General features: G+C 42.3%; 4 protein-coding genes across 6 annotated transcripts; all 4 read left to right on the top strand.

Moving 5' to 3' along the window:
- The first annotated feature begins 450 nt into the window (after positions 1-450).
- Positions 451-27,858, top strand: LOC104931488 (zinc finger protein 513-like). 3 transcript variants are annotated; one of them, XM_027291593.1, is made up of 8 exons: positions 476-614; positions 870-1,130; positions 2,586-2,708; positions 2,969-3,103; positions 3,287-3,787; positions 4,776-4,969; positions 5,364-6,025; positions 27,800-27,858. In XM_027291593.1, exons 2-7 carry the CDS (start codon positions 1,091-1,093, stop codon positions 5,976-5,978), a joined length of 1,608 nt encoding a protein of 535 aa, XP_027147394.1. In that variant the 5' UTR covers positions 476-614; positions 870-1,090; the 3' UTR covers positions 5,979-6,025; positions 27,800-27,858. The 3 variants fall into 3 exon arrangements, with proteins under 3 accessions (XP_027147395.1, XP_027147394.1, XP_027147393.1); XM_027291594.1 differs by lacking the exon at positions 27,800-27,858 and having other exon boundaries at positions 451-514; positions 5,364-7,587; XM_027291592.1 differs by lacking the exon at positions 27,800-27,858 and having other exon boundaries at positions 5,364-7,587.
- Positions 7,882-9,939, top strand: plaat1l (phospholipase A and acyltransferase 1-like). Its single transcript, XM_019258313.2, has 5 exons — positions 7,882-7,963; positions 8,907-9,036; positions 9,246-9,334; positions 9,400-9,564; positions 9,694-9,939. The coding sequence occupies exons 1-5, from the start codon at positions 7,955-7,957 to the stop codon at positions 9,757-9,759; spliced, it is 459 nt and encodes a 152-aa protein (XP_019113858.1). The 5' UTR covers positions 7,882-7,954; the 3' UTR covers positions 9,760-9,939.
- Positions 10,843-12,971, top strand: LOC104931477 (uncharacterized). The gene is made up of 4 exons (XM_019258310.2): positions 10,843-11,233; positions 11,727-11,785; positions 11,905-12,499; positions 12,720-12,971. The coding sequence occupies exons 3-4, from the start codon at positions 11,956-11,958 to the stop codon at positions 12,830-12,832; spliced, it is 657 nt and encodes a 218-aa protein (XP_019113855.2). The 5' UTR covers positions 10,843-11,233; positions 11,727-11,785; positions 11,905-11,955; the 3' UTR covers positions 12,833-12,971.
- On the top strand, positions 13,688-15,363 carry LOC113748307 (uncharacterized). Its single transcript, XM_027291616.1, has 4 exons — positions 13,688-13,776; positions 14,205-14,273; positions 14,393-15,062; positions 15,149-15,363. The coding sequence occupies exons 3-4, from the start codon at positions 14,441-14,443 to the stop codon at positions 15,211-15,213; spliced, it is 687 nt and encodes a 228-aa protein (XP_027147417.1). The 5' UTR covers positions 13,688-13,776; positions 14,205-14,273; positions 14,393-14,440; the 3' UTR covers positions 15,214-15,363.
- Positions 27,859-27,870: the final 12 nt, after the last annotated feature.

The following is a 27,870-nucleotide window of genomic DNA, read 5'->3' as shown; positions in this document are numbered from 1 at the left end:
TTCTGATTCTGAAAAGTGAAATTATTTTAAAACCTGCAAAGTGAATGTTTCTTAAATCTCTCCGGAAACAGGTCAATTTTATATATTTGCTTACTTTTGATTATGAATTATTCATGAATGTGAATGTGATAACTAATCAGTTTAAGTTGTTCTGACAAAATACATTGAGTTAATGAGTAAATGTATGTTTAAAGGGTTAAACCAGTTTATTTGAGGTCAAATAGAACAAAATGAACCCAAATAACAATACAATAAGTCTAATTAGTAAGAGCAATAAGCTGCTGCAAATCGTTATTTGTTATTTGTCGTTAAAAGTTATTTGTTGTTGTATGTTCTTAAATGTCTAGCTGGAAGTTTTTTACTTTGTAATTACAGCAAATCTCTCCGGAAACAGGTCAATTTTATATATGTAGTTCATGTATTGTTATAAAGACTTCAAATCCCAGGATCCTCTGCGGCAGAGAGCTGACGTCACCCGGAGCCCGGACCCGGCGTACCTCTGTCAGCAGCAGCGGTGTGTATATGTGTGTGTGTGTATGTGTGTGCGCAACAAAAGACTTTGAGTTCGCCACATTTGTTCGACGGCTGTTATATTTCTGTGGACTTTATCACAGGTGAGTTAACGAGCACAGGTGACGCCTGTAAATGTAGTTTTTTATTTTTTCAAACTCGAGGTTTGTAGTCCTAACGGCTGGATTCCGACCGTTGGAAGTTGACTCAGGCTAAGCTACGGCGGCTAACAAGATGGCTCCGTCTATTTACCGCTGAAACAATAACAAAGACTCACTCGCAGGGTTTAACTTTAAAAAAAATGTGTGTTTAACAAAAACCCAGCGTCGTGTTCACGGTTTATTTTATTTTATTTAAAGGTTTTATGTCGGTGTTGCTAACGTTAGTGATGACACCGCCGCTGTTACCGTCCGTTGGAGGAAGAGGAAGAGGAAGGAGGTGATGATGATGATGATGACATGCAGTTAGCTGGCTGCCTGTGGCTGCCTGACAGTCGGACAGTCGGACGGATTTTCAGCCCGCTGTGCGTGGCGGTGTCCCCCCCCACACACGACCGGAGCAGGACCGACGAGAGGCGAAGATGCCGCGGAGGAAACAATCCAACCCTCAGCCGGTGAAACGTGAGTCTGGTGTCTCCTTAAAGTGTCTTTTTGTCCACTTAAATACAGATTTTTAAAAAGTTAGGAAGCCAAACGCTGCCTGACTGCTCTAACATGTTGACACTGAAGGCTTCCTTACATTAGATTAGATTAGATATACTTTATTCATCCCACCACGGGGAAATGTACTTGTAAGTGTAGCTACACAACAATAAACAGACAGAAATATCTATAACCTACACAATAAACACGAAAAACAATCAAACAAATGTTGTAAAATGCGACTACGACATGATCAGGTGTTGTAAAGTCTGACAGCAGTCATGGAGGAAGACTCCCGGAGACGTGTTGTCCTCTAAGTGGACGTGTTTGTTATCTCATCCTGAATGTTCTGGCTCAGATGGACCGTCCACTTCCTCTCTTCCTCCTCTCTGCTTCCTGTCCCCGCTTCCTCTTCGCAGTCTGACCTCCACCGCGCGCCCTCGTCTTCTTCCTTTCTTTCTTTCATCCTTTCCTGTTTCTCTCGTTCCCTTCCACTCACCTTTTACCTCCGTTTTATCTCATAATCGCCGCTCTGGGAGTTTCTTGTTCTTATTTCCTAACCGTGTCCTTGCAGAGGGTTCGTTTTGTGGCGTTCCCACCCTGTGTGTGTGTGTGTTAAGTAAGCAAGCAGTCAATCAGAGGATCCGAGCTTCAGTAAACAATAAGACAGTTTTCACTGGTGTGTGTCTAAATGGCAGCTTGCCATGTGAGGATGTGCACGGCTAAGACGTCCGACAGAGGAAAGGCCGTCACGTCCTCAGATTCAGATTTGTTTTATTCAGTCGGGTAGTTCTCTCTCAGAGCGGTCTGTCGTCCTCCTTCAGCTTTCTTCTCATTGACAAGACGGCATTTCTTAACTTAACGGTGTTAGTTTCATCTGTAGTGTGTCAAAAAGGCGCCCGCACACCCAACGAAATTCAGGTGCTAAATATAAAATGACGAGCTGATTTTCACGTTGCGTCTTTGCCCGCGTTGCTAGAAAAGAGACTTCAAACTAAAAGACAGAGCAAATGGGAAATCATAAAATAATTTGCAGGACAGATTTAACATTTCACGTGTGCAGCCTCAAGAGATTCTGGATCTGGCTCCTCGTTTGAGACCCCACGCTTCAGGCTTTGTGTTTATTGTTGATGTCGCGTTTTTCAGTCACTAATTAATTATGAACCGAGCTCTAATGTTCTCTCTGTGTCTCATCCCTTCTTTCACTCCTCTTCCTTTTCCTGACTCAACTCTTCCTCCTCCGCACTTATCTCATCCTCACTCATTTCCTTTGCTTATCTCCTCTTCACTTCCTCTCCACCCCTGCTACTGTGGTCCATCTTAAACACACGTGGCGTACAAAGCCCCCCCCCCCCGCCTTTTTTTATTTTTTAGGAAACTTTTTAAAGTCTGTTTTGTGAAGCAGCGATCATGAGAAATGTTAAATGTGTGCAGTGGAGTCGGAGGCCGGGGCGGAGGTGTGCGAGTCGGGCTGCCTGGTTCTGGAGAGCGACTTCCTGCTGAGTGGAGAGCTGGAGTTTGGAGACTCTGAGATCATGGGGCTGGATAGAGAGTCAGGTCAGTGACACACACACACACACACACACACACACACACACATTATCTTGTCTTTGTCTGGTCAAATCGCCAAAATAAAAGCTCGGTAAAGGCGAGGGATGGTTCAGTTCAGTTCAGACATGGTGTCAGCTAACAGGCTCCCGTCAGACCTGCTCTCCAAGTGTTTAAATAAACTACAGCATGTTTGTCTTCATCTCTCACGCGTCATGTTGGATTACCCGTGAAGTGGAATCTCTTCATACTCTTGTGTTCCTCTTCAGGGATGACCGTCTTCTCTCTGAGCGTCGAGGACGACCCTTCAGCACCGACAGGCTCCGCCTTCCCGGCGTTCCTCTCCTGTAAAGGATGCGGTCAGCTCCTCGGAGACATGCCTCTGGCGGCAGGTTTAGATCTCGGTAACAGTTTTTCTTCGTCAGATGTTTAATCCGTGAGCTTCACCAGGCCATGTCTGTGTCCTCCAACACTTTCTTTCTTCTTATTTTTTCCCATCAATATGTCGTGTCCAGATTGAAGCATGTCCAACCTGATTTGAAATAATGAAAAAGACTTGATTTTATTTCTGACTTATTTTGTTCCAGGTGTGGGCCTGGACCTTGGCGCAGAGCTTTATTGTCTGACCTGTGAGGAAGGCTTTCAGCATGAAGCGTCAGTCGACTCCTCTCAGGTGGAGGAATCAAACCTGGCCGACGGATCCATCAGCGACGGCTCCGACAGAAAGAGGAGAAGCGCGAGCAAGGCGGGCGAAGCCGGCGACCTCCCTCCCAAACTGTTCTCCTGCTCGCTGTGCGCCTTCACCTCTCGCTACTCCAACCACCTCAAGCGCCACATGAGGACCCACGATGGCCAGAAGCCGTACCGCTGCCCCGTCTGCCCCTACGCCTCGGCGCAGCTCGTCAACCTGCAGCGCCACGCCCGCACCCACACCGGGGAGAAGCCGTACGGCTGCCACCAGTGCAGCTACGCCTGCAGCTCCCTCGGCAACCTGAGGAGACACCAACGCATGCACACGCAGGAGAGGCCGCAGAGGAGGCCGAAGGAGAAAAGACGAGGGAGGCGGAAAAAAGCCGAAACTGAAGAAGGTAACGAACGCCTGCAGATCTCTGAAACATAGTCGAAGAGCTCGGTGGTGTTACAGCCGACTCCTTGATGACTGCAGGCTGCAGACCTGCACAGTTTAAAACTCACTGAGATGAATGAAGGATGCATCATTCCTGTGAGAGACAGAGAATGTAATGAGTCAGGTGGGTGTGGATCTCACCTGCATCTCACAATACCGGTTTTCTCCTATTGGGGGAAATATCATTTTTAAAAATATCCAATAGCTCTGTTAATATTTTAGTCCATCTTGTCACGTCCAGTCGTATGCTCGAGGACACATGACAAGTTACTGAGACATTGACAACTGTTGTTAGCTTTTCTATCAATAAATCATCGTATGCTTCTACTTAAACGCCCAACTTTCATGAGATAATATCACAGCAGAACTTTTTACACCTTCCATAAATTTCACCTGAAAGTCGAGTATCCCTCACTTTTTGTGAGCAGTGTATCCACAGAATTATTTATTTAAAAAGATTAAATAAATCCCCCCAAGATGAGGTGAGCACAGTTGATTTTCGTCTCACTGTCAGAAAAAGCCCGCAGGGGGGAATTTTAATTTTGGAAGCGCCGAGCAGAAAAGAGGAAGCGACAAGCTGAAACTGAAAGAGGCTGAAAAATGCAGAAGAGCTCTCTCTGGTTGAGCGCTCGCAGAGTCGTGGCTAACCTCTGGTGAATTCACCTGCAGCTGATGCGTTCAGCAACACTTTGACAAACTCTTATTCTCAAATAAGATGTCAGTCAAACCAAGAGAGGGAAGAAAACCCAGAGGCCTTTTTAAAAAATATATTTTAGAGATGAGTGTATAAGAAGAAGAAGTCAAAGGAGGAAGTTTGAAGTTTAGCTGGATGATGAGTTTCTCGTTATCAGTGTGTCACTCGAGGTCTATTCTTGGTTGGGTTGATCGAGGTTATTGTTCCTGAATAAGAAAATTAAAATGTTCCAAATGTTTTTCTCTCCTTCTCACAGTCGTGTCAGACCTGACCCTCCGGGTGTCCCAGGACTCGGGTTACCTCCAGACGTTAGGGGGCCTCGGCTCTCCCTCCGCCCCGCTCCCCGTCCTCCTCTTCCCCCTGTGCTGCCGGGCGTGCGGCCTCACCCTGGAGGAGGCCGACCTGGACGGGGAGAAAGCGGAGGGAGACGGGGAGAGCGACGGAGGACAGGTACGCTTCCCGAAACTCTGATTCACTGATTCTGTTTTCCTTCTTCTTTTTTCGTTAATTATGAGTCATGCTGAGGTTTTCATCACATTTCATGAAGTCAGTGCGCTGCAGTTGTGCAATGTGTTGTTTGTTTCCATAGCAGTAAGTTGTCTCTGTCAGCAGAGAAGGAATTAGTTCATACTTCCTCCTACTCCTCAAACATGGAAGATTCAATTTGGGTGAATTTATTTGTTGATTTTTGTTTTTTTAGCCTTTTTTCTTTTCCATGTTTAAAATAAACTTATGCAGTCACGTGCCGTTGAGTTGTTACTCTATTAAAACGAGAAAATGCCAAGCGAGCTGATGGTGTGTGTGGACTCAAACCTCTGACCGTGATCTCTGTTTGGATTGTCAGGTGTGTCGTCGCTGCTCGTTGGACCTGCTGTCCAAAGATGGATCCGGGCCTCCCTGCAGTCCGACCGCGTCTCGCGGTTCCCGGCGGGGTCAACGTGGCACCAAGCTGTACCACTGCCCTCACTGCCCCTTCCTGTCCCACTACCCCAACCACCTGGCCCGCCACGCCCACACCCACTCTGAAGAGAAACCCCACCACTGCCCGCACTGCACCTACACCTCCACGCACCTCGACAACCTCAAGCGGCACATGCGCGTGCACACGGGCGAGAAGCCCTACCAGTGCCCGTCCTGCAGCTACGCCTGCGGGAACCTCGCCAACCTGCGGAGACACGAGCGCATCCACTCGGGCGCCAAGCCCTTCCACTGCGGCGTCTGCGGCTACTCCTGCAACCAGAGCATGAACCTGAAGAGGCACATGCTGCGGCACACGGGCGAGAAGCCGTACGCCTGCGCCGAGTGCGACTACACCACGGGGCACTGGGACAACTACAAGCGCCACCAGAGGAAACACGGACACAACGCGGACAGCTGGGACAAACACGCACCTATCAACGGCCTCAGCTGGGGCAGAGACACTCAGGAGAGCCAGAGTCAGGGACAGGAACACAGTTAACACACTGTGTGTGTGTGTGTGTGTGTGTGTGTGTGTGTGTGTGTGTTGTATACACTGGTGAACCTCCAGCTCAGGTTGGAGTTAAACTCAGGTGCCTTTGACAGACTGAACGACTGTAATGCTGCACTGACTTTATCAAGGGGCATTAATCTTTGTGTGTGTGTGTGTGTGTGTGTGTGTGTGTGTGTGTGTGTGTGTGTGTGTGTGTGTGTGTGTGTGTGTGTGTGCGCTGCATAAACACACATCACACACTTTTTTTTTTTTTTTTAGCAAATGCAGTTTCACAAAAATCCAACGTGCAGTTCTCAAATCAGAATGTGACTTTTCTAAGCCGTACGTGTGTCACGAAGCCGGTCCGACGAATCGAGATGTTTATTTTTTTTCTCTACAGATAATCTATATTTTTTAAACGTGAGAGGATTTTTCTTTTCGTGATATCAGGGTGGATCATCTTCTCTCAAGCTTTAAGTCTGGCTGAGCGTTTTAATCCTTGACCTCACCTGAGAATCTTCAGCCTCATCTCTGATTAGTTTGTTAAACGGCCGCTGAAGAACTCCTGTGTCAGCTGGAAATGACGATAACTTGACGAATATGTCGCCCACACTGAAGAATCAAGTGAAAAAATAGCAAGCAGTGTCAGGTTTTACAGTTTTGAATGCAGGAAAGTTTAAGATATCGAGAATAAATCGTGATGTTTCTAAAGCAAAAGACTGAATGTGACGAGAGAGAAAAGCAGTTTTGAGGCGTGACATTATAAAAGGAAATGCAGGAGGCCTTTTCACACGTGACATCATGATCAAAGATCTATTTTCTTAACGCTGATATTTTGTAAAGCTTGACGTTATTTAAAGGCCATTTCTCCTCGAAGAGAGGAGGAGCCGTGTTGTTGTCGAGGTGTTACATGCCTTTTCTGTCAGTCTTGGATTTTTTTTTTTTATCTAGATCCTGAAAAATCCTGAAATTGAAAGACTTTAATTCCAGGAGGAGGTCGGCCTTTCATATAAATAATCAAACGTCTTTATTTCAGTTCATTTCTTTGCAATTATTTAGTCGAATCTGGGTTCAGATGTTCGTGAAGTTCGACCGCTTCTACCAGCGTATTGATCCCGAAGCGGTTCCTTCAGGCTTGTGTGTTTTTTTTCTAAGTTCAGGCTCAGTAAAGCAGCTCCGCCTCGTCTTCAAACTCAAATCTTAATGTCAATACTGTGAATTTATCGGGCTGAGCTGCGGAGACGTTAAAAAGACACGGTTGTTCCACAAGCTGGCTTTTTTTTGTTTTGTTTTGTTTGAGCAGTGACCTTAAAATAATCTTAAATATAAAGCCCCTGGAGCTCGAGGGCTTGTCATATCAAACTCATCTCATTTCTTTTTTTAAAGCTTGTTTGCTTTCGTCCTCTTTGTCAGGCATAAAGACTGTAAGCAAAGGGAAACGGCTAGCCTGACTGTCCACACGGGACTACCAACACCTCTGAAGCTCACTGATTGACACTTTCTGTGTTTTTGTTTGTTCGACCTGCACACGAGCAGAAATAAAAAAAAAAAAACTGTGTAAACGCGTCTTGTCTTCGCAGTGCCTTCACGTCTCTAATAAAAACATCTTCTGATCGAAGCCGAATTGTTGAAGCTACTTCCTCTTTCGCACTCTGTTTAGGAAACACCTGCTTCACACACACCCCGAGGACACACACGGAGACTCGTGATCCTCACCCAGAAATGTCCCCCCAAAAAATCACCCCGACCCACAAAAACACACCTAAAGTGAAGATAAGCTACAACACAAATTACAACAGAGGGGTTTTTATGAGGTGTGGGTGCGAGTAAAGGGTCCATCGAGGGCTGAGGTCAGTCTAGTGTGACTGACACTGATGATAAAAATATAACAGCACAGCCTTTATGTAAATCAGATGAGTGTGTGTGTGTGTTGCGGGTTTAACTTCACAAGCGACTGAAGAAAGCCACAGTAAATACCTAAACCCATGGGCCTGGTGAGTACAACATGACGCTTTTTAATTAATTTGTCTTTTATTTGCATGTTAATCTGATGTTGATTTGTCATTGACGTTGCAATGGCTGTAATTAATGCTTTGTCTGCAACAAAGAACATTTTTGGGAGGTTGAAAAAAATCTTACACACTGTCGGTTTAGCTCTTAAATCCATCAGAAAGAGCAACGGACAGTCATGAAGAAAGATGTGAAGCATTACTACCAAAGTCCAGTGGTTAATGTTGGGATTTTTATGCTTGGAAGCTAAAAATTAAGGCACCACAGAGCATTGAAAAGCAAAGGTACAGCGACTTCCTCTTAAGTTTGAAAGTATACCCAGTGAAGTGTGACAGAAAATCCAACTCGGTCTGCAGTCTCAGTTACACGTTTCTGTCTTTGGTGTCCCATAAAATCAATTTAAAACATCTAGATTTGTTTTATTTCTGTAGATTTTCAACCGGAGACTTGATGGAGTCAAGCAAACACAATAGAAGATGTTTGTGAATCAATAATTTGACATAAAATATTGATTTCTTTAGTAAGTAGCCGTGTATTAAGCAGGATAACGTACAGCGAGCCGGTCATTATTGCAAATATATCCCAGTGGGACTCTTGAATGAACCTGAAGAGCTTTATTACGGCCTTCATTAATGACTTAACATTGCTGATGACGTTTTATTAGAGACTCAGCAGCATTGCACATTATATTGACATGTATAATACTATCAAAGATTGTTGGACATTAAAGGAGAGCCATGATATTTTGTTGGATGTGTTGGTTTCAGCAGCCTGTTTCGGGGTGTCTAATGATCTTAGATGATCTTAGAAGTAAGGTTTGGAGGTTCTGGCCTCAGCTCCTGTATATCACCTCTAGTAAGTGTGCTGGTAGGTCACAAACCAGGCAAAAAAGATGAATGACTTTCTGTCTGTCTGTTGCCTCTGCAGAAAAATTCCCACCCCAAGTTGTTCCCGGGAGACATCGTGGAGTATCCCAGGAACAAATACTTCTCTCATTTCGCGGTGTACTACGGCGAGAAGGACGGCGTTCCCTACGTCGCTCACCTGACATGTCGAGGTTGGTGTTTGCGCTCGTTGTCTACAATGTGACTGTTGTGTCTTGAAGTTGTCTTTAAGTGGTATTCTAGTATTAAAATTTGAGTGATTGTGCTGCAGAAACCTGCCTTATTCTTAGACACAGGCACTGCTTTGACTAAACTAACATCGAAGACTCAGTTACAAACATAAATGACTTGATAAGTTGGAGGTTTTCGTCTGTTTTGTCAGATTCAGACTCCAAGCTGCCGCTCTTTGGCCGAGCTCTGAGGTCAGAGGTCAAGCTGGATCCACTGGAGCTGCTGGGGGAAAAGTACAAGGTAAGCTCGCATGATAATCACATGAGATCTGAATTATTGGTTAATTCCCTTTTGAAATGTCGCAGGTCAACAACATGTTGGACAGCACGCACCCAGCCAGAGACTTCCACGGCGTGGTGAAGCAGGCTATCGACGACATGATGGGACGTGAGGTGACGTTCGATATCTTGTTTCATAACAGCGAGCACCAGGCGACGCTCTTCAGATACGGAGTCAAGAAATCCGAACAGGTCAGTGGATTATTTTATGGTTCTGACTCATTTAATGTTGGAATAATATCAGCATGTTAAAGATAATGATTTCTGAGCTGAACTGATCAGATGTGTTATGCAACACTGATGTTTGCCTGTGCCTTACAGATAGAGAAGGTTTATAAACACATCATGCCGGCCTGGAAGAAACTGTTCGAGAAGAAAAAACTGTGAAATGTTCGCTTCTGATCTCAACCACTGGAGGGCAACATTCAATCCATCGAGCCAATATCAAGAAGCCACTGTCTGCACAAATGTATTTTCTGTTTGTATCCATTGATTGGCCTACATGTGCATATTTACCTTTATATGCGTTCATGTCAAATCTTACAAATCTGTAATAAATACAAGAGGGTGTTGATGATTTCAAGGAAAAACAGTCAGACATTTACAAGGTAATATCTATAGTTGTGATATTATGACTACTTCTCATGAAACTACAGCTATCATCACAAAATATTTAGACTTTATTTTTAATTTTTTTTTAATAGAAACACAAACCTTCAAATATTTCCAAAAAAATGATGGTTTAAAAAAAAATCTCTGTCCTCTTTGGATTTTATTCTGTGTTCTTCTTCTTTACGTGTGCTGCATTTTTAATCAAACGTGAATACTTTTAAATCATTTTACCATCTCTCTGTTTTCTCTGAATTGTTATTTCATTACATGTTTTGTTGTTTGTTGTAGTCTTTAACTTAAATAAACGTTTTGTGTTTCACAACATTTCCAAATTCTTCTTTAGTAAGTAAAAAAAATCTGTTTTTGTATATTTGTGTTATTTCTAATTCTCAGATTTTTGTCCATCATGATTATTTATCAAAAAAATGTCATCACCTTTCCTTCCCTCACTCCTTCATGAGTATTTTGTGTTTTGATCATACAACAAGTAGGTCCGACCGAGCAATCTGATTGGTCAACTGGACGTGCTCAAATCCTGCATGACAGCACACCTGACTAAAAATATCACTCCGCCACCTCCACATTGTCACGTCCTGAAACTATGTAAACAAATAAGTCCGCAGGAAGTCAACTTTAATAAAGTAATACATATTTAATGCATATTCAGTGTGTTACGGAGCTGTTGCACCGCCTCGTTTATACAGGTGTGCACGTCGTTAATACAGGTGTGCACCTTTTAAAGACTAAAGGTGGACTAATGTGGACTGAAGAGGAATATTCCGTTAGATAAAAACATGTTCGTTTTAACACATTTTGATTTTTTGGACTTTACAAGCTGTGGATCATCCTCCATCACCTGTGCAGGTGAGTCGCTGATACGGCGCCAGCTTCAAAATAAACGTGAAGTTAGGAGCTACATCTGTGCATGGAAAAATCTATCTTACATTGCACTGATCCAGCAGAGGGCGGCCCAGACATGCTGACACTGAACAGTCTTGATCCACTTTGCAGACATTAAAGGTCCAGTGTGTCAGTGTGCACTCATAAGATCGGATTTGAACAGGTGATACTGTAGGTGACTTGATTTTGTTCGGCTGAGGATCAAACCAACAAACACCTGTAAACACAGCAGGGTGTGACTTCTGACGACATGGCCTCTGGCTCCACCCATGGGCGAAGAATGCAGACAGTCCTCATGAATCACAGTGATCTCCTGTCACAGGAGCTACAGTCCTGTTGCCAAGCTCATGTAAGTACACCGTTTCATCTTCTGTCTTTTAGAAATGAGAGTTTTGCACGAAGTAGAGTGAAAATCTGTGAATGAGTATTTATCTCCTGAGATCTAATGAAATGAAACAAAGTCATGTTTATTAGCATGTTTCCTGCAGAGGCAGAGATGTATTCTGTCTTTATCTTTATCATATTTAAACATTTTGAACTTGAACCTGAATTGCTGCTCAGCTGTGATTAAAAAAACAAAAACAAAAGCTACTTCCTGCCAGAATCCTGTACAAAGTAATCATCCGAGATAAACATACTAAGCTGAGAGATTTGATTATTAAAGATTCTGAAGAACATCAAGAGTTGAACTTAAAAATGCTAAAAGTAATTAACTTGTTGGTTTCTATGAACGTTTTGCACCTGATGAAACTAGTTGTGCTTCATTTGTGATTAGCTGTCATTTTCAAGTCAAACTGGTTAAACTGAAATGTGACGGGCACCTCCTTCTTTTCTTTTTCTAGCATTGTATCATTAAAGAGTCATCCGCAACACCATCGACTGAAAATGTTCAGCGGTGCAGGTAAGAGACTCTTCTCTCTTTATTTGTTTATTCTCTGTTGTAGAAGTTTCAATGTCACATCTCATCTTTGCAGAAGTTGTTGATTTATTCTTGAAACAAGTCTCTTTCTTCTGCTCCAGCAAACCAGTCCGCCTCTGGCTACGACCTGGGTCCCCAGCCAGGGGCTCACGATGGCCCTGGAGGAGGTCATGGAAAAGATAGTCGCTCTGGAGGAGACGATCACCATGGAGACCATCGTGATGATCGTCACAGCGGAGACCGCGATAGACGAGATCATCGTGATGATGATCGTCACGGAGGAGACCACGATAGACGAGATCATCATGATGATGATCGTCATAGTGGAGACCACCAAAGACGAGATCGCCACGATGATGATCGCCACCGTGACGATGATCGCCATGGAGGAGACCACTATCGTGATGATGACCATGACGACAGCCGCAGGAGACGCAGCCCTGACCGTGATCAAGATCGCCACGGTGACAGACACAGCCCCGATCGCCATGAAGACCGCGATCATGACCATAGCCCTCATCGACGTCGTGGTAGTGGTGGTGGAAGCCCTGGTCGTGGCGGCAGTGGCAGTGGGAGCAGTAGCAGCGAAGATGACGGGCACGGCGGCCGTCGTAAAAAGCATGGCCGCAAGCACGGGCATGGACGTGGCCGTGGACGAGGACATGGACGAGGACACTGGTGAAAAGAGAAACTCAGGTGAGACACAAACTTTTCTTAGTCTGAGCGATTGTTGTTGATGAGATCTGGTCAAACCACACCAACACAGTCCTGATGAGGCTTTTTGTCTGCCTTTAACGTTCCTGATTTGTTTAGTGATTTATCCATGTGCACGACCTTCGATAGAAACCAACCAAACCACAGGTCAGTATTACACTTTAAAACACTTAATGTTCTTTGTCTTTCTTTTGTCTTCCAGGCGCCGTACCTCCTGTGAAACTCTGCCCGCCGCTGTGCTCTTTGAAAGAAACATTTATAGACGTAGTATTTGACAGCATGTTTGCTTTGTACTCACACTGGACCCGTTGTTAGTATGGCATCTGTACTATCTTTGTGAAGGAAACATGCTCTGTAATAGCATGGGCGCAGCAGAAAAGTACATGTGCAATGAAAATGATCTAAAGCTGTATTTCTACATTTATATGCAATAAAATATTCTGAAGACATAAGCTGTTTTTTTGTTGTTGTTGTTTTTTTTTACAATGAATCCAAACAGATTAATTTTGTGTTATTTATTGAGTTTGGCACAAACATTTTGTCCTTGAGGTCCTCTAACTAGCTTTTTTTTCTTCAGTGAGATCTTAGATGATCTTAGAAGTAAGGTTTGGAGGTTCTGGCCTCAGCTCCCGTACGTCACATCCATTAAGTCTGTTGGTAGAACACAAAACAGCTACAGTACTCTTTATTTTTTTATTATCACATGATAAATCACTTTCTGTCTGTTGCCTCTGCAGAAAAATTCCCACCCCAAGTTGTTCCCGAGACTTCCACGGCGTGGTGAAGCAGGCTATCGACGACATGATGGGACGTGAGGTGGCGTTCGATATCTTGTTTCATAACAGCGAGCACCATAATTTCTGAGCTGGACTGATCAGATGCGTGGGGAGTTATGTAAAACTGATGTTTATTCTTACTTTGCAATGACATTACATTGCGTTGATCCAGCAGAGGGCGGCCTAGACTGAAGGTCCAGTGTGTAAGATTTAGGAGCGTTACAATCATAAGATTGTTTTTGTCATGCCGTGCTTATGAACAGGTGATACTGTAGGTAAATTGGTTTTGTTTGGCCGAGGATCAAATCAACAAACATCTGTAAACACAGATCACAGGTTCGACTTCTCACGATATTGCCTCTCGCTCCACCCATCCACCCATCCACCCCGTCCACTGAAGCGATGGGACAAGGATGCAGACGGTCCTAATTGATCACAGTGCATCGCCTGTCACAGGAGCTACAGTCGTGTTGCCAAGCTCATGTAAGTACACCGTTTAAAGTTTTGCACAAAGAATAGATAAAACCTGTGAATTATTTGAAGTATTTATCAGAGTCTGAGATCTAATGAAATTAAATAAGGTCATGTTTATTAGCATGTTTCCTGCAGAGGCAGAGATGTATTTTGTCTTTTTCTTGATGATATTTAAACAATCTGATTCAAAGTCAGAATCCTGTACAAAGTAATCATCTGAGAAAAACCTATTAAGCTGAGAGATTTGATTATTAAAGATTCTGAAGAACATCAAGAGTTGAACTTAAAAATGCTAATAAAGTAGGTAACTTGTTGGTTTCTATGAACGTTTTGCACCTGATGAAACTAGTTGTGCTTCATTTTTGATTAGCTGTCATTTTCAAGTCAAACTGGTTAAACTGAAATGTGACGGACACCTCCTTCTTTTCTTTTTGTAGCATTGTATCATTAAAGAGTCATCAGCCACAAAGACAAACACCGTCCACTGAAAATGTTCAACGGTGCAAGTAAGAGACTCTTCTCTCTTTATTTGTTTATTCTCTGTTGTAGAAGTTTGAATGTCACATCTCATCTTTGCAGAAGTTGTTGATTTATTCTTGAAACAAGTCTCTTTCTTCTGCTCCAGCAAACCAGTCCGCCTCTGGCTACGACCTGGGTCCCCAGCCAGGGGCTCATGATGGCCCTGGAGGAGGCCATGGAAGAGATAGTCGCTCTGGAGGAGACGATCACCATGGAGACCATCGTGATGACGGAGACTGCGATAGACGAGATTATCGTGATGATGATCGCCATGGCAGAGACCCCGATAGACCAGGTTATCCTGATGTTGAATGTCTTGGTGGAGAACCCGATAGACCAGGTTATCCTGATGATGAATGTCTTGGCGGAGACCCCGATAGACCAGGTTATCCTGATGATGGTTGTTTTGGCAAAGACCCCGATAGACCAGGTTATCCTGATGATGAATGTCTTGGCGGAGACCTTGATAGACCAGGTTATCCTGATGATGAATGTCTTGGCCGAGACCCCGATAGACCAGATTATCGTGATGATGGTTGTTTTGGCGGAGACCCCAATAGACCAAGTTATCCTGATGATGAATGTCTTGGCGGAGACCCCGATAGACCAGGTTATCCTGATGATGATCGCCCTGGTCTTGGCGGGAGTGGTGGGAGCAGTGGCAGCGAAGATGACGGGCACGGTGGCCGTCGTAAAAAGCATGGCCGCAAGCACGGGCATGGACGCGGCTGTGGACAAGGACATGGACGAGGACACTGGTGAAAACAGAAACTCAGGTGAGGATCAAATCAACAAACACCTGTAAACACAGAAAGGTTTGACTTCTCCACCCATCCACCCATGTCTTTCTTTTGTCTTCCAGGCACCATACCTCCTGTGAAACTCTACCCACTCTTTGAAAGAAACATTTTTAGACGAAGTATTTGATAACATATTGCTATTTTGCTTTGTGAAGGAAACATGCATGCAAATAAAACACAATGGTTCTGTATTAGCATGGGTGCAGCAGAAAAGTGCATGTGCAATTAAAATAGTCTAAAGCTGTATTTCCGTCCTTATATGAAATAAAATATTCTGAAGACGTAAACCTGTTTGGGTTTTTTTTGTTTTATTTATTGAGTTTGACAAGAAAATCTAGTCCTCAAGGTCTTCTACTTAGCTTGGAAGTGGACCTTGAGTTGGCTTAGATATTTTCAAACAAATCCCCAAACCCTAAAGATTAAATAAAGTTTATATGGACAGAAAAGTCCCCCAAAAAATAAAAAAAATAAATGTCAAGTTGAGTAAACGTGGGACATTAACCTTTGGTTTCTTAAAATTGAAGCTTCGTAACAATCCACGAATGACTTTTTGAGCTTTTGAAACAAAACAACAGTCTTGAGCTGCAGCCAACACCTCTGGGTGGAGCGGCAGTGTCAATTAAGGTGACATGGATGGGAGGGTGTTGCTCCAACTCCTGCGCTCGAGGCTACAGAGTGCGAGTGAGTCATCTGACAAAATTTGCAAACGCCGATGTTGTTGATGATAACAGAAGCAAAACAAAGAGAGACACTGGAAATATTCAAATGTTGTGTTTAAGTTTTATGATTTGAGATTCGGATTCAGGATGTCGGAGAAGATTCATACCACATTTCTTTTCAATTCAAGATGTTTATTTGTTTAAAAAAAGACTTTAGTACTCCTCATGTTGTTTTACATGTGGGACTGAGTGGAGGGAAAAAACATTCAAGGTCACAATCACAAATTTTCTATCCAGATACAGGCAGACGAGACGGTCTGACATGAAACCGGTACGGCAGGGCTGGTGAGGGTGAGGCAGCCATGTGATGACAGGAAACAGGATTCACGGCAGGTTAAAGAGAGAGTGGCAGGGTCCAACACGAAGAAGCTGCTGTTGTGACAGAGAGGGTGAGCCCTTATCTTATGTTGTCCTTGCAGTATCGCATTACGCAGAGCATCTTTTATGCCTCAGTGAACAACAAAAACACAGTTACAGAGATGCAAATCTCTAAACACATTCTGCGCTCCAATGCACGCCATCCAAATTTGTAAATACAAATAGAGCAGACGTGTCATTGATTAAACACAACCACTCGAAATTGATTTAACTTGTTTTTCAAATGATGTAAAACACAACCAATGTAAGTCAGTTAGGAGAGCAAACAGGTTGTTGAAGGTGGGAATGAGAGAGTCTGAGAATGGATAGAGGAAACTGTGTTAGGGGACGAGTGCGTATGCGAGGTGGAGGATGAGGAGAAAGAGGTGGAGGACGAGAAAGATGTCAATGTCCACCCTAGTAATGCCATTCAGAGAAGAGTAGGACACGTTTGTAAGATGTAGGGTACAGTACTGTAAAAATTTGGTTTTGAGCACAGGTAAAACTGTTTTGAGGTGAAAGTTTGATCTGTAAATAGTGCTTGAAGATGAGGTTTTGTGTTTAAAAAACTTTAATTCACTGGTTATCAAACTGTTGTATGTTACCTCCCTCTAGTGGTTAACTTAAAAATATGTCTTACTGACACAGGACGAGTAGAAGAAGAGGGGTGAGGTTCAATGTTCATACAGACACGTGACAGACTTTAAAAAATGTGAACCTGTACTTTTCTCCTTAGTCATGACGCCTGATGGATTGCCTGAAATGTTACTTAACATTAAAGGCACAAGACAGAAAAAAAAATCTATTTATTTAATTAAAGGTGCCAAACTAAAAAGTCTTTTCGTCTCAGACATGAAAGTCTGAGCAGGGAAACATTGACTTAACCCCCCTCTGACTAACCCTGGTTATGTTTGAAGTCCACAGAAATGTACAAGGTCATCCTGTTGGCCGGGTGTCTGACACGTATAATTTTCTCACTGAGACAGAAAATTATCAGTCCTGTCACTGCTGGCTGAGTTACGAGGTTTCAAACAATGTGTTTGTATGTTTTTGGTGGAATTTTAGCATTTTTTATTGTCAGGTCATTTTTCTTTATGATAAAACCCCCAAATTTTTTGGGGGATTATTCTATAAACCAGATTTAAACGAAAGATCACTCACTGGTGACACTATGTGGCAGCAAGAAGTAACTGTTGAAGTAAATACCAAACATTCAAATATTGAAAACCTGATATATTTTCCTCCTCAGTATTCATGTTTCTCTTGAGATGAAATCAAAGTCTTCTTTAGTTAGTTTTATTACAAAAATACTGTAAATACAGACTTTTAATTGAACTAATTGACATTTTCACCACTTTCTTAGTGTTTCAGTTCAGTTTTAGTCCTAGTTCAGTCAAAAAAAGAAAACAGTTCATATGACATATTCACACTCGATGTCAATGAAAGGCACATCTTTGTAACGAATCTCCACCTCCCAGCAGAGCAGCAGAGCTTGGGCGACAATATCCTCCGACATCTTCTGGGCAAAATCCAGTATCGGTTTTCTGGCTGGAGGAAGGTCCAAAGAACAACCGTCAGCTGGTGTCTCCTCTGAGCTGAGAGAAGATTTAGTCTCTTTTAGAAATGCCTTTGTTTCTCCTTGTTTGTCCACGACCGTCTCCTTCTGTTTGTCCGAACAGGCCCAACATCTCGACTGATTGCTTCCCATTTCGACGAGGCACCGGAGGAGCGGTCGGCATCATCTCGTGGTAATTTCCATGACTGCAGAAAAACATTTCAAACTCTTTCACGGGGTGTTTTCCCCCAAACAGAGATAGGTGTCAATACCTGCAAGCTCCTGTTTAACCCATAACATAAAATCAAGAAGATCTAGTTTGTAAAAGCCTCAACCAAGGTCATCTGTTATACCAACAGCCTTTAAAATCCATTTTGAGACAAAGTCTACTTTCCTAAAACTCTAATTATCTAATAGATGATAAACCATGGAGCCTAGTCTGAGCTTTTCAAAGTCAAAAAGCCACAAAAGCAAAATTACAAAATCTAAACTATTAAAAGACATTCTAAAGAATCAAATGAATCAAAAATCATAATATTGGAGTATGTTTTTCATCTTTTACCGTCTGCTCTGTGCTGCAACTCCTCTGTGGACTCAAAGCAGGTTAATTTGAGGGCTGTTCGACCTTCGGAGCTGCTGACAAACAGGCAGCTGAACCAGTTTCCTCCTGCTGCTGGTTGGTGGGAGGAGCAGATAACTTTTCACCACACAAAACAAAAACTTGATAATGATGTCCATTTTTTAATGTTTAATATTGTGTCTCTTCTCTTTCTAGTCTAGTCTTCTCTTCTCTTTCTAGTCTAGTCTAGTCTAGTCTTCTTTTTCTTGTCTAGTCTAGTCTTCTCTTTCTAGTCTAGTCTAGTCTAGTCTTCTCTTTCTAGTCTAGTCTTCTCTTTCTAGCCTAGTCTAGTCTAGTCTTCTCTTTCTAGTCTAGTCTTCTCTTTCTAGTCGAGTCTTCTCTTTCTAGTCTAGTCTAGCCTAGTCTTCTTTTTCTAGTCTAGTCTAGTCTAGTCTAGTCTAGTCTTCTCTTTCTAGTCTAGTCTTCTCTTTCTAGTCTAGTCTAGTCTAGTCCAGTCTTCTCTTTCTAGTCTAGTCTTCTCTTTCTAGCCTAGTCTAGTCTAGTCTTCTCTTTCTAGTCTAGCCCAGTCTAGTCTAGTCTTCTCTTTCTAGTCTAGTCTAGTCTCCTCTTTCTAGTCTAGTCTAGTCTAGTCTTCTCTTTCTAGTCTAGTCTTCTCTTTCTAGTCTAGTCTAGCCTAGTCTTCTTTTTCTAGTCTAGTCTAGTCTAGTCCAGTCTTCTCTTTCTAGTCTAGTCTTCTCTTTCTAGTCTAGTCCTCTCTTTCTAGTCTAGTCTAGCCTAGTCTTCTCTTTCTAGTCTAGTCTTCTCTTTCTAGTCTAGTCTAGTCTAGTCTAGCCTTCTCTTTCTAGTCTAGTCTAGCCTAGTCTAGTCTTCTCTTTCTAGTCTTCTCTTTTTAGTCTAGTCTTCTCTTTCTAGTCTAGTCTAGTCTTCTCTTTCTAGTCTAGTCTAGTCTAGTCTAGTCTTCTCTTTCTAGCCTAGTCTAGTCTTCTCTTTCTAACCTAGTCTAGTCTAGTCTTCTCTTTCTAGCCTAGTCTAGTCTAAGTTGTGCATTTGATCCTCAAATGCTTTTGAAGTGCAAGACCCAGAGAAAGACTCAAAATCCATTACGTCCATTGCTCCACTGGCTCAGGGTGGTAGAGCGCTGCTTTGAAGTGTGGAGGACGTAGGTTCAATCCTTATGAGGTGTAAGATCAGTGTCTAAATGTGTTGAAGGGCTGTAATCAATTTTGAAGGTCTAAATCCAAAGGAACGAGTTTGTGTTCAGATGGGTCAAGTACATTATTTGTCAGTTCGAATTTTATGATGTGCAGTGGCTTTTGAGGGCTGCGTCCAAAAGAGTGTAAACTGTGAGAAAAAACATCCCCACCTATGTGAGACAATAGCTCAGGGTGGTAGAGCGCCGCTTGGAGCTTCTGAAGTCATGGGTTTGAATCTTATGAGGTGCAGTGGCTTTTGAGGGCTGCGTCTAAAAGGAAGAGTGTAAGCTGCGAGAAAAAACATCTTCACCTGTGTGGGCTGATAGCTCACATTGCTAGAGCGCTGCTTCTAAGCCGTGAGGTTGTCAGTTAGAATCTTATGAGGTGCAGTCGGTTTTGAAGGCTGCGTGCAAAAGGAAGAGTGTAAACTGCCAGAAAAACATCTCCGCCTCTGTGGGCCGATAGCTCAGATTGGTAGAGCCGCTTGAAGCTTCTATAGTCGTGGGTTCGAATCTTATGAGGTGCAGTCAGTTTTGAAGGCCAACACCCAAAAGTTAGAGTTAAGAGCGCTCACTGGAGCTCACTGGATAGCTCAGTAGTTAATCCTACTGACTTTACCCCGGCTGATGTGTCTTCGAATCCAGGTGGACCCTTAGGCAAGGTCCTTTAGCCTTTTAGCCTGGAATACATGGATGCTTTGGAACATCATTGGGGCAAACCTCTAAATAGCATTTGTCTAGATTTGAATAGATGTGATTGGAAACTGAAATCATATGCTACAGATTCACGAGGTACAATAAATGTGCTACGGCGAGCATGACAGGCAGGTCTGATGGGGGACGTGAGTAAATCATCCCCCAAATTATACTGAGATCTTTGGGCCCCAATAAATATGATATGAATACTGAATATGACTTAGGTTAGTCAGGGACCTCAAGTGAGTGTAAAAGTATCCACGTCCTTCAGGTAAGAGTAAAGTACTAAGTCCTGATGATAACATGATGATCGCAGTAAGTCCTGATGATGGCAAGTCCATGATTTGGACGCAGCCCTCAAAAGCCACTGGACCATGTAAGATTCGAACCCACGACTTCACCGCTCCTAAGTCTAAACTTTGGGTGAGCCAGTAGCTCATTGTGTTAGAGTGCTAGTTTTAGGTTCTGAAGTCATGGTTTCAAACCTTATGAGAAAAAAGTCATAGTATAGTATGGCAAAAAAGTCAGTATACTAAATAAAAAAGTCATAGTATAGTATGGCAAAAAAAGTCATAGTATAGTATGGCTTAAAAGTCATAGTATAGTATGGCAGACAAAGTCAGTATGCTTTTTTTTAAAAAAAGGGATAGTATAGTATGGCAAAAAAAAGTCAGCATACTATATAAAAAGGTCATAGTATAGTATGGCAAAAAAAGCAGTATAGTATGGCAAAAAAAGGCAGTATACTATATAAAAAAGTCATAGTATAGTATGGCAAAAAAAGGTCATAGTATAGTATGGCAAAAAAAAGTCATAGCATAGTATGGCAAAAAAAGTCAGTATATACTATATAAAAAAAGTCATAGTATAGTATGGCAAAAAAAGGTCATAGTATAGTATGGCAAAAAAAAGTCAGTATACTATATCAAAAAAGTCATAGTATAGTATGTCAAAAAAGTCAGTACACTATATAAAAAAGTCATAGTATAGTATGGCAAAAAAAGGTCATAGTATAGTATGGCAAAAAAAAGTCATAGCATAGTATGGCAAAAAAAGTCAGTATATACTATATAAAAAAAGTCATAGTATAGTATGGCAAAAAAAGGTCATAGTATAGTATGGCAAAAAAAAGTCAGTATACTATATCAAAAAAGTCATAGTATAGTATGTCAAAAAAGTCAGTACACTATATAAAAAAGTCATAGTATAGTATGGCAAAAAAAGGTCATAGTATAGTATGGCAAAAAAAAAGTCATAGCATAGTATGGCAAAAAAAGTCAGTATATACTATATAAAAAAAAGTCAGAGTATAGTATGGCAAAAAAAGGTCATAGTATAGTATGGCAAAAAAAGTCAGTATACTATATCAAAAAAGTCATAGTATAGTATGTCAAAAAAAGTCAGTACACTATATAAAAAAAGTCAGAGTATAGTATGGCAAAAAAGGTCAGTATACTATATAAAAAAAGTCATGGTATAGTATGTCAAAAAAGTCAGTACACTATATTAAAAAGTCATAGTATAGTATGGCAAAAAAGGTCAGTATACTATATAAAAAAAAGTCATGGTATAGTATGTCAAAAAAGTCAGTACACTATATTAAAAAGTCATAGTATAGTATGGCAAAAAAGGTCAGTATACTATTTTAAAAAAGTCATAGTATAGTATGGCAAAAAAAAGGTCAGTATACTATTTAAAAAAGTCATAGTATAGTATGGCAAAAAAGGTCAGTATACTATTAAAAAAAAGTCATAGTATAGTATGGCAAAAAAGGTCAGTATACTATATGAAAAAAAATCATAGTATAGTATGGCAAAAAAAGGCAGTATACTATATGAAAAAAAATCATAGTATAGTATGGCAAAAAAGGTCAGTATACTATATAAAAAAAGTCATGTTATAGTATGTCAAAAAAGTCAGTACACTATATTAAAAAGTCATAGTATAGTATGGCAAAAAAGGTCAGTATACTATTAAAAAAAGTCATAGTATAGTATGGCAAAAAAGGTCAGTATACTATATGAAAAAAAGTCTTAGTATAGTATGGCAAAAAGTCAGTATACTAGTTTGTTACTTAGTTTGATGTTTGAGTTTTTGCGAGCCGAGGTTGGATCCCACGTCTTCATGTCCTTTTGGACCACATGGTCCACTGCTCACTGGTTCTCATGTCCTCCTACGTCTTCACTGATCCAGTGGGTTACCATCCTGCCCCTGAGGTTCTTTTAGATCCAGAGGTTGTGAGTTCAAATCCCGCTCAGAGCAGCACTGAGTAGAAATGAAGGTGACAAAGATGCAGACAGCATGCTGGTTAGCTCACCTGGAAGAGTGTTCACCTGTGTACTGAGCCTCAGCGGGCCACAGTTCAAATCTGACCGGTGACCTTCTTTGGCATTTCATCCTCTCTGTCTACTCACACTTTAGCATCTTTCTTCAGCTCCCCAAAAGAAAGAGTGAAAACCACAAAGACATGAGAGCTACCTATGTGAGCCAATAGCTCAGTGTGGTACAGAGCTCCTTTGAGGTTCTGAAGTCATGGGTTCAACCCTTATGAGAGTTATGCATTTTGAGGTCTGTGTCCAAAAGAAAGAGTGAAAACCACAAAGACATGACTTTAAGACATGTGAGCCAATAGCTCATTGAGTTAGAACGCTCCTTTGAGCTTCAGAAATCATGGGTTCAAACATTGTGATGTCTTGGACTCTTTTGAGGTGTCTGTCCAAAAGAAGGAGTGTAAACTGCCAAGAACCGATCGTGAGCTACATGAGCCAATAGCTCATTGTGTTAGAGTACTAGTTTGAGCTTCTGAAGTCATAGGTTCAAATCTTATGAGAGCTGTGGATTTTGAGGTCTCTGTCCAAAAGAAAGAGTGAAAACCACAAGGACATTACCTTTAGCTATGTGAGCCAATAGCTCATTGGGTTAGAACGCTCCTTTGAGCTTCAGAAGTCATGGGTTCAAACCCTGTGATGTCTTGGACTCTTCTGAGGTGTCTGTCCAAAAGAAGGAGTGTAAACTGCCAAGAACCGATCATGAGCTGCGTGCGCCAATAGCTCATTGTGTTACAGTACTAGTTTGAGCTTCTGAAGTCATATGTTCAAATCTTATGAGAGCTGTGGATTTTAAGGTCTCTGTCCAAAAGAAAGAGTGAAAACCACAAGGACATTACCTTTAGCTATGTGAGCCAATAGCTCATTGGGTTAGAACGCTCCTTTGAGCTTCAGAAGTCATGGGTTCAAACCCTGTGATGTCTAGGACTCTTTTAAGGTGTCTGTCCAAAAGAAGTATAAACTGCCAAGAAACAATGGTGAGGTATGTAAGACAATAGCTCAATGGGTTAGAACACTAGTTTGAGATTCTGACGTCATGGGTTCAAACCTCATGAGACATGTGGAGAATTTTGACCACTGAAGTCTTACGGGGGATTGGATTGGATCCAAACGAAAGAGTGGAAACTACAGGTGATCAACTATGTGGACCTATAGCTCAGTTTGGTAGAGCGCCGCCTGTAAGCAGTGAAGTTGTGGGTTTGAATCTTATGAGATGCACTGACTTTTGAGGTCTGCGTCCAAAAGGAAGAGTGTAAGCTGCGAGAAAAAACATCTCCACTTGTGTGGGCTGATAGCTCACATTGGTAGAGCGCCGCTTCTAAGTCGAGAGGTTGTGAGTTCAAATCTTATGAGGTGCAGTTGGTTTTGAAGGCTGCGTGCAAAAGGAAGAGTGTAAACTGCGAGAAAAAACATCTCCTCCTGTGTGGGCTGATAGCGCAGATTGTTAGAGCGCAGCTTGGAGCTTCTGAAGTCGTGGGTTCGAATCTTATGAGGTGCAGTCCGTTTTGAAAGCCAACACCCAAAGTTTAGACTTAAGAGCGCTCACGGTGAAGGTCTGTTTGTAGCTCCGTGGATAGCTCAGTGGTTAATCCCATTGACTTTGCTCCGGTTGATGCGTGTTCGAATCCCGGTGGACCCGTAGGCACGGTCCCTTTAGAGCTACAGCCTGGGATACATGAATGCTTTGGAACATCATTGGGGCTAACCTAAATGTAAGATCTAATCTAAACAGTGTAAGTCCAGAATAGATGCGACTGGAAAGTGAAATCATATGCTACAGCTTCACGAGGTACAATAAATACGACGAGGTTGACTGTCAGGTCTTTCGGGGGACATGAGTTAAATCATCCCCCAAATTAGATATTTGGGCCCCAATAAATATGATATGATAGGTTTGTCAGGGAAGAGAGTGTAAGAGTAAAGTACCAAGTCCTGATGATAGTGTCATGATCGCAGTTTCCAGTCGGTAGGATAGGATAGTCAGACAGATAGGATAGGGTTACGCCCCAATGATGAAGCAAACATGTCACTTTTATTTTTTTTCATTAACTCCTTAATTCAGTATATCCTGAATATATATGTGTGTAAATAAAATGAAAAATTAAATGAAAAAATAAATTAAATGAAAAAAATAAAATAAGTGTCCCATCATCATGATGTTATCATCAGGACTTGGTACTTTACTCACTTCAGGTCCCTGACTAACCCAAGTCACAGTATTCATATCATATTCATTTACTCGTATGTTGGGGCTTGGTACCCAAAGATCTCGGTATATTTATGGGGGATAATATAATCACCCCCCCTCAGACCTGTCGTCCTGGCTCCCCCTTGCCGTAGCACATTTATTTATTGTACCTCGTGAATCTGTAGCATATGATTTCAGTTTCCGATCGCATCTATTGAACTCTGGACTAACGCTGTTTACAGGTTAGCCAGATGATGTTCCAAAGCATCCATGTATCCGAGGCTGGCAGCTCTAGGCCTGGATTCGAACACGCATCAGCCGGGGCAAAGTCAGCAGCATCAACTACTGAGCTATCCAGTGAGCTCCAATGAGATCTTCACCGTGAGCGCTCTTAACTCTAACTTTTGGGTGTTGGCCTTCAAAACAAACTGCACCTCATAAGATTCGAACCCACGACTTCAGAAGCTCCAAGCGGCGCTCTACCAATGTGAGCTATCAGCCCACACAGGTGGAGATGTTTTTTCTCGCAGCTTACACTCTTCCTTTTAGACGCAGTCCTCAAAAGCCACTGCACCTCATAAGATTCGAACCCATGACTTCAGAAGTTCCAAGCGGCACTCTACCAACCTGAGCTATTGTCTCACATAGGTGGTGATGTTTTTTCTCTGAGTTTACACTCTTCCTTTTGGACGCAGCCCTCAAAAGATTCAAATCCACGACTTTACCGCTTAGAGGCGGCATTCTACCAATCTGCGCTATCAGCCCACACAGGGGGTGATGTTTTTTCTCGCAGTTTACACTCTTCCTTTTGGAAGCAGCCCTCAAAAGCCAGGGCACCTCGTAAGATTCGAACCCAGGACTTCAGTGCTTACAGGCAGCGCTCTACCAATCTGAGCTATTGGTCCACATAGGTGGTGGTGTTTTTTTCTCGCGTTTTACAGTCTTCCTTTTGGACGCAGAACTCAAAAGCAACTGCCCCCTCGTAAGGTTCGAACCTACGACTTCAGGAGCTCCAAGCAACACTCTACCATCCTGAGCCATCAGATCACATAGCTGTCAACTGTTTCTTGACGGATTTCACTCTTTCTTTGAGATGCAGACCTCCAAACCCTTCGCCCCTTATAAGGTTCGAACCTACGACTTCAGAACCTGCCTGAGGATCAGACCTCTTGTCGGACTTTTGGTGTCATGAGCAACACACTGTGTGTTTTAAGACTTTAATGGACAATGGAATGTTGTCAGTGAACAGCATAATGTTGTCATCATGATATACGCGAACAGATTAATTAAAAGATGTTTGTAAAATGTGGATAAATGGAGGTTTGAACCTACAACCTTACAGCCTGAAGTCAGTCGTGTGTCTGTTGGAGCTCTGACAACTTCGCTGTCTATTTGCTTCACAGTTACTTTCTCTGAGGATTTTGAAACTCACCATTTCACATTGACAGATTGGTTTGTAAAATGTGGATAAAGTGAGATTTGAACCCACAACCTTACAGTATGTTGTCAAACAGTTTTTTTGAGGATTTCAACCTGAGGATGTTGCTTTTCTAACCTTAAAACTGTTCAGGACAGGTATTGGTTAGCTCACTTGGTAGAGCATCCACCGCAAGACTCAGTTCTTACCACAGCGGTCCAGGGTTCGAATCCCATCTGTAACCCTTTGCTGCATCTCTCTCTCCCCACATTCCTGTCACTCTCCAGCTGTCTCCATCAAATAAAAGCTTGAAAAGGCCAAAAGAAAAGACTTCACCTGTTTGAGAGTTGTTTCGTTGACTTTTGAACCAAGAGTTTCAGAACAATTATTGCCATGTTTTGCTCATCCTGTGGATTGGAGGGTCAGACCGGATGCTGCTTCAATCAGGATCCTCCAACTCTTTGGGGAAGCGATGACGAAGGTGGCCGCACACCCACAGATTCATACATATTCATACATGAAACACTGTGTTGTTTAAGGTCTCTGACTGTAGATGGCGCCACCTTTCTACTGAACAAACAGCTTTCTCTTTAGTTCCCCCCTTCTTCGCCCTCTGAGATGTTTGCATGCATTAAATTGACAGCAGTACATGACATATTGTCAACAGTCCTACAATCTCTGCATCATTTGCTCTAAAATGTTTTCCTGCACTCCCACTTCTCTTTAAACTTCTCGCTCTACAAAGACTAAAGAGAGGCGAGGCTCTTCTTCTTCTTCTTCTACCCCATAAAATATTAACAGATCATTTTATAGTGAGATACTGACACTGTCAATCAAATACACACAAACGGGTATCCCTGGTGAGAAAAACCAAAACATCACAGACAGTTTTTACAGCCTATATTTAATCTCATCCCTCGGCATCCCCACGAGTCGACGACACCCCTGCATTCAGCTGATTGACAGACAGAGACATGTTGCAGAGTGAAGAGTTCAGATACTCACCCACATAAATCCTGACAGCAAATTAAAGGAAATAATCTTAGACGATGCTCAAAGTGACTCTCTTGTTCTTCCACAACAACCATGATTATTATGATCATTTCTGTTCTTATAACTATCCTTAATTAAACAAATTGTTGGTGCTTATGGATACATGTGATTACATGCTGTGCATTTCTCGTCCAACTGCTCTCTTTTGTTATTTGGCATCATGCCTAGGTGTTTCCACCCTAATAACGTTATCTATTCTAATATAAGATACAATAATCCTCAAGCCACCACCCAAAAACACCCTCTTAGTAAATAAATACAGATAGAAAAATGACATTTCTGTGTCTGTATGCTAAATATGGAGCTGGACTGGAGCCTTGCTTTATCCAAATTGGTCGACCAACACATCTAAAGCTCGCTGAACTCTCAATATCTAGTTTAAATAACTTGATGCGTATGTGTGGCGTCAGTAAGATCAGTGAGGAAGTCAATGGGGACTCCTGGTGTCAGAATGAAAAATTTTAATTTATCTGCAGTGAAGTGAAGGAGGAGGAGGGGGGCGCTATTCTTCTGACACAAACAGGGCTGAAGCTTTCAGAGTTGCTGGTGACGGCAGATGGTGGAAGGAATGAAAGGCAGATGGAAAAATCACTTCCAACATGTTTATCATCGTCAAGAAGCGTGTATAGTGTGTGTGTGTGTGTGTGTGTGTGTGTGTGTGTGTGTGTGTGTGTGTGTGTGTGTGTGTGTGTCATAGGGG

The sequence above is a fragment of the Larimichthys crocea genome, chromosome XIX (genome assembly GCF_000972845.2).
Source record: "Larimichthys crocea isolate SSNF chromosome XIX, L_crocea_2.0, whole genome shotgun sequence".
NCBI classification, from domain to species: domain Eukaryota; kingdom Metazoa; phylum Chordata; class Actinopteri; family Sciaenidae; genus Larimichthys; species Larimichthys crocea.
This window is presented reverse-complemented; position numbering and strand designations above follow the sequence as displayed.

Coding starts and splice junctions, on each gene's coding strand:
- LOC104931488 (XM_027291593.1), top strand. CDS start 1,091: ATGCCGCGGAGGAAACAATCCAACCCTCAGCCGGTGAAAC. Junction 3,104..3,286: donor GGCGGCAGGTTTAGATCTCG/GTAACAGTTTTT, acceptor ATTTTGTTCCAG/GTGTGGGCCTGGACCTTGGC. Junction 3,788..4,775: donor AAAAGCCGAAACTGAAGAAG/GTAACGAACGCC, acceptor TCCTTCTCACAG/TCGTGTCAGACCTGACCCTC.
- plaat1l (XM_019258313.2), top strand. Junction 9,037..9,245: donor CGCTCACCTGACATGTCGAG/GTTGGTGTTTGC, acceptor CTGTTTTGTCAG/ATTCAGACTCCAAGCTGCCG. Junction 9,565..9,693: donor GAGTCAAGAAATCCGAACAG/GTCAGTGGATTA, acceptor TGTGCCTTACAG/ATAGAGAAGGTTTATAAACA.
- LOC104931477 (XM_019258310.2), top strand. CDS start 11,956: ATGGCCCTGGAGGAGGTCATGGAAAAGATAGTCGCTCTGGAGGAGACG. Junction 12,500..12,719: donor TGGTGAAAAGAGAAACTCAG/GTGAGACACAAA, acceptor TTTGTCTTCCAG/GCGCCGTACCTCCTGTGAAA.
- LOC113748307 (XM_027291616.1), top strand. CDS start 14,441: ATGATGGCCCTGGAGGAGGCCATGGAAGAGATAGTCGCTCTGGAGGAG. Junction 15,063..15,148: donor TGGTGAAAACAGAAACTCAG/GTGAGGATCAAA, acceptor TTTGTCTTCCAG/GCACCATACCTCCTGTGAAA.